The sequence below is a fragment of the Condylura cristata genome, unplaced genomic scaffold, assembly GCF_000260355.1.
Source record: "Condylura cristata isolate star-nosed mole 26May11 unplaced genomic scaffold, ConCri1.0 scaffold00030, whole genome shotgun sequence".
NCBI lineage: Eukaryota > Metazoa > Chordata > Mammalia > Eulipotyphla > Talpidae > Condylura > Condylura cristata.
In genome coordinates this window covers 23,619,791-23,627,501 of record NW_004567131.1, presented here as the reverse complement: position 1 = coordinate 23,627,501, position 7,711 = coordinate 23,619,791, and the positions used below count along the sequence as shown (strand labels likewise).

At 41.5% G+C, this 7,711-nt stretch overlaps 1 protein-coding gene across 1 annotated transcript in view; it reads right to left on the bottom strand.

The window, feature by feature from the left end:
• The window catches only part of LOC101634876 (sperm-associated antigen 6-like), a 19,397-nt gene extending 12,089 nt beyond the window's left edge, over positions 1-7,308 (bottom strand). The window contains exons 1-3 of the mRNA XM_012731250.1: positions 7,208-7,308; positions 7,038-7,133; positions 10-176 (exon numbers count right to left, since the gene is read on the bottom strand). Coding sequence (XP_012586704.1) covers positions 10-176; positions 7,038-7,133; positions 7,208-7,232 — 288 coding nt within the window. The 5' untranslated portion in view covers positions 7,233-7,308. The remainder of the gene's footprint in view (positions 1-9; positions 177-7,037; positions 7,134-7,207) is intronic.
• Between the last annotated feature and the right edge of the window lie 403 nt (positions 7,309-7,711).

The window sequence follows — 7,711 nt, the reverse complement described above, 5'->3', positions numbered from 1 at the left end:
AAGTCTTACATTTTGTTCTGCCAATGAATAAACAAGCTGTGGAAGAATGTCACCCTTCACAACTGCTTCTGCCAGGTCTTCATTATAATTAGCCAGTCTCCCAAGAGCCAAAGCAGCAGTCTGTTGAATTGTTGGGACCACATCCAGAAGAAGAGGCCTCAGCAGAGACATTACACCTGAGTTACATTATGAAAAAACAGAAATCAGAGAAATTGAAGGGAAAAAAGCAAACATACAGTTCAGTACACAGGCAGATGGGAAAATCAGGGAGGAAACCAGTAAAAATTTGGGCTACTTAGAAGGCTTTAACTGGCCAGGGTGTAAAACAATAGAAGTTGCTCAGTAATTTTCAAAGCAGCTGAACAGCATGGAGATAAGAAAGACTTTGGAGTGAGGTGAACAGTTTAAACCCCTCATTTGGCAACTACTAGCTATGTGACCTGACAGGACTGTCATGAGGAACACAGAACAAGGTGGTGACGTGTACAGTATGCGGCCTGGCACAAGGCAGGTGCTGGGGCTAGGGGCACTACGGCATAGATCTCCCCGAGACTTCGCAATGCGCCGCTCAGGAATTAGTTAGGTCTTTTCCTCTCCATGAAGTTTTCCTACTGATTTTTCTCAAATACCACTGGTTTGGTATATTCTCTGATTCCAGCTGAATTTAGACTTTATTACAGAAATCTGATCAGAGTCTATTTCAGAGCCAGGGAGGCTCAGCAGGACCTTGGGAAAGGGTATTCATGAGGGGCTGCAAATTCAGATTATTAACATTATCTGCAAGTAAATAAATCTTTGAGATAAGAAAGTATATATCCTATTCCTTCATAATATTCATCTTAAGGTTGAATACAGAGGTCTATCATCAACACATTAACAATGAAAGTAGCTTATATGCACACATTATTTTAAGGATCTGATTTTTTATATTAAATTCACTAAACTGTCATTATCTATGAAGTAATCCCAATTATTCAATTTTACAGACAAGTAAATTAAGGCTGAGAAAAGATGGAGAAAACCATCACACAATTAGCACAGTTAGAAATGGGTAACTGCTAAATAAATATCTGAGGAGGTGGGGAAAGGAAGACCAATAATAATTGCATTTTAATAATCTTTTATTTGGATAGTCTCCCTTATTATATTAACTTTGCCTTCCTAAAATATATGCAAAATAGTAACTGCTGTATTTAATCCATGTAATGGTGGCACTTTAGTTAAGGTCATAAGAAAGCTAATAATAGAGTTCAAACCAAAGCAAGCACCCTGACATTCTAAACTTTACTTTCCCACAGGCTATGCAGTTGATGTTATTACAGCTCTTCCTTAAAAACATACCTCCTGCCAACAGGCATTTATGTTATATTCATAAATATTTAACATAGAATAACAAAAGCCAAATATTTACAAATTACATATAGAATTAGACCAAAAGAAGATAAATACAACCCAAGGACATTACAAGCAGAGAATAATGATGCTGATTCACAGCTACATTAAGGGATGTGATCTGTTTTTAGTCTCACTTAGCCATTATTTTTTAAAGATTTATTTATTTATGCATACAGAACTGGGGTACAGGCCAGAGGTGCAGGGGCAGAGACAGGATTCACCAGAGACAGAGTAGGGAGCAGAACACAAAGATCGATGAAATACACTGCTGAGGGGAGCAGCAGGGAGATCAGGAGAGGTCTGCTGCACCATATGGGTCACCTCTGGGGTGGGGATTGAACTCAAGCTGCAGCCGCAGCTGGCTTAGTGCTGCACTTTAACCCACTGAGCTGCCAAGGAGGACCAGCCATTATTTTTATGGCTAACAGGACTTGATTAGATCATCCTGTATAAGGCTACAGCTGTGATTTTGAACGCCACTTAGGCTGGCTAACTGCAGCACACCGCACTTTTGCTCATGCTGAGGCGAAACATATTAAAAAAAATAAGCATGTCAGTGTTTGTGGGTGTTGCTTATATTGTTATTTTCAGAAATACTAGTGACAATAAGCTTACAGCACAGATAAAAGTATTACAATATGGTTGCCGGGTGTTAACAGGGGTTCTCTCTGGAAAGTTGGATTTAAAAGTTTTCTGATCACCTCTCTGAGAGTTGCTTTATTGCTACATTTTTTAAAGTTTTTCATTGGCCTTTAATAAACTGACAGTGGGGCAATTCCATCACCACCATAAGGAACCATTCACTCTATTCATAGAGGCAACACCAGTTTACACTCTTCCCAGCAAAGGACAACTTCTAATTTCTCTACATCCTCAACAATCCTTGTTACTTTCCTTCTTTTTTAAATAATAGCCATCCTAATACAGCATGCATGTGAAGCAGTATCCTATTGTAGTTTTTTAATTATTTTACTGTACTAATGATCGTGAATGTCTTTTCCTACCCTTATTGACCATTATACATCGTCCAAGTTAAACTGTGAAACTATTCATGTCTTCTATGCATTTTTGTAGCTGATTTTGTTTTTCTTGCTGTGATTGAATATAACTTACTACTCTTATTAATGGATATACACTATTTTAAATAAAATGAATCTGTACTCTAAAGAAAAGCTAAATTTGTTTATACACAATAACAATAATACATAATAAATACAATAATGAGGCAAAAATATGAAATATAATTGGCATAGTTTTAAAAGAATCACAATTGTGATTTATTTGTGGGTTAAGAATTATGGGGCTCAAAGAAAGTCATAGCAATAAAAATAAGTAATGCACATTTACATAGCAGACTACTGATAATGTAAAACACTTTTGAAAACCGTGGACATTAATATCCTGAAGGCTCTGAGCTTAAAGGGTGGGAAAAGGGAAAGATACAGGGTACCCAAGGGATGGTGGTGGGGATAAAGATGAATAAATAAATAAGGTCCCATCTCCAACTAGAGCCATATTCTGAGATACTGAGGGTTAGATCTTCAACATATGAATATGAAGAAACACAAATGAGCACATTACACTATAAAAAGAAGAGTGTGTCATGAAGGTATAATAAAATCATTCAACAATGGCATAAAAATAGAAACAATTAGAGGTCCCTCAATAAGATACTAATTATTGAATAAATAAAATATAGTGTCTTCACTTAATGGACAAATACCCATCTGTGAAAAAGAATAAAATAGATCTGTCTGCTGAAAGGAAGTGAAATGAAGATTTACTATTGGATCTATAATAATTAAAGGACATTGTTAAATGTGCTCTCATTTCTATTAAAAACAAAAGAAAAACTTGCTAGCATGGGTTCTGGCACGAGAAGCAGCTAAATTACTTTTAAGTAAGTACCCTTTAGCAAAGAGGAAACAAAAAACATGAATGGTACCTGGAAAGCACCGAGTGTGGGGGGAGGGGCCTGAGTCTGCCCCTAGAAAGGGGCATCAAGGGAATTTGAGAAGTGACATATCTCAGTTAGAATGATAGTTGGTTTTACAGGTATGTAGATAAAAAAATAAAATGAAAGTCATAATGGCGCTTTGTATTACTTTTCCCTGGGGATTCTGATGTTTCCTTTCTCTACCAAAATATTGTATTTATGTGAATTCAGTAGCTTGTTCACTTTCAAATTATAATTGGAAAATCAATCCTTACTGGGTTATACCTCGATATTTTGAATTAAGTTTCAGGAACTCTGAAGTTTTTTGTTAAGAATTTGATTAATTAATCCATCTGGGTATATAATATTTAATTTAATTTGGTTATTATTAGTTACAGTTTTTACTTAATATACCACAATTCTCCTGTTTTGAGAAAAAAAGCCCTCAATGATAGATTTCAAGAAGTTTAAGGAATATTAGGTCTTTTTTTTAAACTAAATTCTCAATTTGAACAAAATAGAGGGTATATTATTAGGCTGGTGCTATAAAGACACTTGTATGGAAAACTAATATAGTCTGTGCATGTAATTTAATAGAGATTCTAATTGGACTCAGCAATACAACTTATATAGAGAAAATGTGTGGAGATCGTGTCCTTTGGAGACACATGCAAACATACCATAAGCCCAAAACCAGCTGTCTTCACATACATCTTAAACATAATTTGAATACACAATAAATTTAAAACAGAATCCTTCTTCTTTAAAATTTATATATATACAACATCATTCTTCATTTTGTACATGTTTTTATCTCAGTTGTACACCCAGTGGTGTAGTCCCACCACCACTTCACCCATGTACCATCACCATAGTCCCGTGTGCTCTTCCCGTCCAGTTTTGATTCTATTCCCCGCTACACCTAGTAGGATGTCTCTGATTTATAGTTGTTTGTTGATTTTTGTTTTTACTTTATGCCATTTGCAGCAACACAAATGAGCTGGAAGGAATCATGCTAAGTAAAATAAGCCTGAAAGAAAAAGAAAAATACCAGGTGGTTTCACTCATAGCAAAAGAGTAAGGGAAATGAATCCCTCTTAACACATGTCAAAATCAAAGTTTCAGTTTGAAAACTAAGTAAGTCTAATTTGTGTCATCTACAGCAAGCCTGAAGCTTTTCTCAAGGTGTGGTCTTGAGACTGTCCTAGGCCCAACACACCTACTCAAGAAAATTGCTAAGTTCACCTCCAACAAACGTTAAAGTCCTTCAAATAAAATATGGTTAAATGAAATAAAAGAGAATACATTCACAGGCATCAACCAACAAATACCAGCTGCCTCCCCAGTAACTGCTCAGAAGGTCCAACGCAGTCACTCACAAAGCAGCTGACCACCCTGGCTCTGATAAAGTCTCACCTCAATCGTTGCAGGCTCTCAGTCGAACAACATGCTGAAGTGCCATCTTGTTTCTCAACTTCCAGTGGATTGCACCCTTTCACTGGGTGCTTTTATGAGTTTCCTGTGTGAGTTTCTAAGGAGTAAGGCTTTCCTCAGAAGCCAAAGGAAGCAGAAAGGTCATCTGACTCTGAAGCCAGTTTAAGGCCTTAATACAACCCCACCACTTCAACCTACAAATGTCTATCAATTAGCATTAGCCAGCTCATCTGGACTCCCTCTCTCCCACAGTGGTTCTCCAGGAGACCTCCAAAGCCAGTTACACGCAATCACTGGACAGTCACTAGTAGTCAAAGGCCTAATCAGAAGACTTACTTCAACAGTTAACAACTGAGGTTCATTAGGCGCACCTGGGCCCATTAGAAATCATTACCCTTATCCACAAAGATACAAGGCCAAAAGGCAATGAAGAAACATGTCCCGGTCCCAGTTCAGCATATATAAACACATGAATTATCTTTTGGGGAGTGAATTACTTTACTGCTAAAATTGCAAACAAAAATTTTCCCATTTAAAAAATGGTTTCACTGTATGTATATATTTTCCAGGTAGTAAAGAGTAAATGTCCATTCACAAAGTTAAAATATAGAACTAAGAGACAAAAACTAAAAAATAAGTGCAATGTCACAGGTTCGAATGCACATAAATTAACAAATACATATGAAACATGAAAGCACTGTTCTGAGTACACTGAGGACTATGCACACATGAACACAAACACAACACATACTGAAGAAAGAAAATTAACCCAGATGGGACAATTTCAGAACAAAGGCTATCATCTTTGAAATAAATGAAATGGAACAAAGATTAGTGGCCACCCAGGTTTAGTGACAAGAATAAGGTGGATGTAGTTAGAAAAGGGCAACACAAGGGGCCTTTGCGATGACTCTGCCATCGATGGACACGCTTGGGGCTAAATCATGCAGAACTAAACACACACACAAATAAACACAAGTAAAACTGTAAACACATGAGTAAAACCAATGGATTTGTCTCCATGCCAATATTCTGTTTGTGACTGATGAATGTGGAGTTACATGGGATCTCTATTATTTCTTTACAACTGCATATAAACTAAAAATTAAAAATATATATTATTATACTTTACACTTTCTCTAAGTACACCCCATCACAAAAAAAACATAAAAAATGGGAAATTAGTGTCTAGATTGCAACAGAAATTATCTTCAAACAAGTCCAGAGTAAATATTACTTATATTCCTGTCTATGCTCTTAATTTTCTTTAAATTTTGTGTTAATTTAAATCAGTTTTGAAAATCACATCCTACAAACTGAAGATTTGTCTTGACTGAGTAGTGAAAACATGCTATCTTAATTTGAGTTCAGCTAGTTGTGCAATCAATCATCCTTAATATGAAAAAGGAGAGGGAAGAGGGGAGATGGGAGGGGACAGAAACATCATAATGGTGGTTTGTGTTCTCTCTCTCTCTCTCTCTCTCTCTCTCTCTCTCTCTCACACACACACACACACACACACACACACTTCTCTCCATGAGAAGTGTGCGGACTTCAGGGGTGGAAGGAGAGCAGAGAAAGATTTGTCAAAAGCATAATCTACTTTATCAACTTTAAATCTCTTGGGGAAAATTCAAGCATATCATTGCTCTTCCAAGGCAAGGGCTCTGGAATTCCTTTGCTGTGAGGAAATGGGAGGTCATCAAAACCGAGGTTGATATGCAATGACACACAGATAAAACAGGTCTTCCGAGGGTAGATCCCCATTGACGAAAAAGACTTCCAGGCAATACAAAGGACGTTGACTTTCAACCTGACACCTACCCGGTTGCAATAAAAATGGAAATGAGGACGTCGAGCCTCTGGTACCCATCAGAAACCTGGCTTCACACCCAAACAAGCTCGTGTTCAGGAACATCGACCTCCCGTCCCCACCTTGTCTCTCCCAAAAAGCTCGGCCGGCGGAGGGGGAGGGGGGCAGGACAACCGCGACCCAGGGGAAAGAAAGCCAGGGCCACGCATGGGCGGCGAGGCAGGAGAGCGCGGACCCAGGCTGGGTTTGGTGATGCCAGGGGCGAAGGGCGAACAGCGACGGGGATTCCCCGCGAGGGGCGAGGCCCAGCAGTAGGGGCTCACGGTGCCGGGCCAGGCCCCGCACCAGGTGACGCGGGGACAGGGGCGCAGGGCGATCAGGGGCGAGCAGAAGCGGGGCGACTTCCCGGGCCAGGAGAGAACAGCCGCGCGGAAGACGCTGGCCGGGGTCGGGACTTACCCGCGTTCTGCAGCGTCTCGATGTTTTGGGGTCTGGTCGCCAACTCTGCCACCATCTGCACGAACTGGGTCCGAGCTTTCTGGTACTGCTCGAACACTGCGGGGAGAGCCGAGGTGGAGCGGGCCGCCCCGTCAGCCCGCTGCTCTTCCGCCAGCCCGTCCGGGTCCTACCTTGCAGCACCTGCCTCTGACTCATGGAGCCCGCGGTGGTCGCTACAGAGGCGACAGCGGCGGCGGCGGCGAGTCCGCGCACAGAGGGCGTCAGCCGCGACCGCTCGGCCGCGACGGGAGCCGGTCCTGTGTGTACCCGCGTCTCCCGGGTAACCTACCGGAACCGGAACGCGGCCGGTTCACCGCAACGGCTGGGCCCTGGGCATGACGTCACGGCCACAAGGCTGGGACTCCCGGCGCCCACAGCCCACAACCCCGCCTGCGGGGGCTCTCGGGGTGTCACACCCCACGAGCCGCGGCGGGAGGCCAGCCCCGTCTGGGGTCCTACGCAGCCGCTGCTGGCGGCTGCAGGGGCACAGGCTTCTGTATGAACTGAGTCCACCCCGTTTGGTATCTGACTGCCCCAGGGACTCGACTCCGTGCGAGGCAAAGGGGGTCAGAGGAGCGGATGCTCAGAGAACCCGGTTGGAGTGCGGGGAGACACGTAGGCTGCGGCCGTGGGAG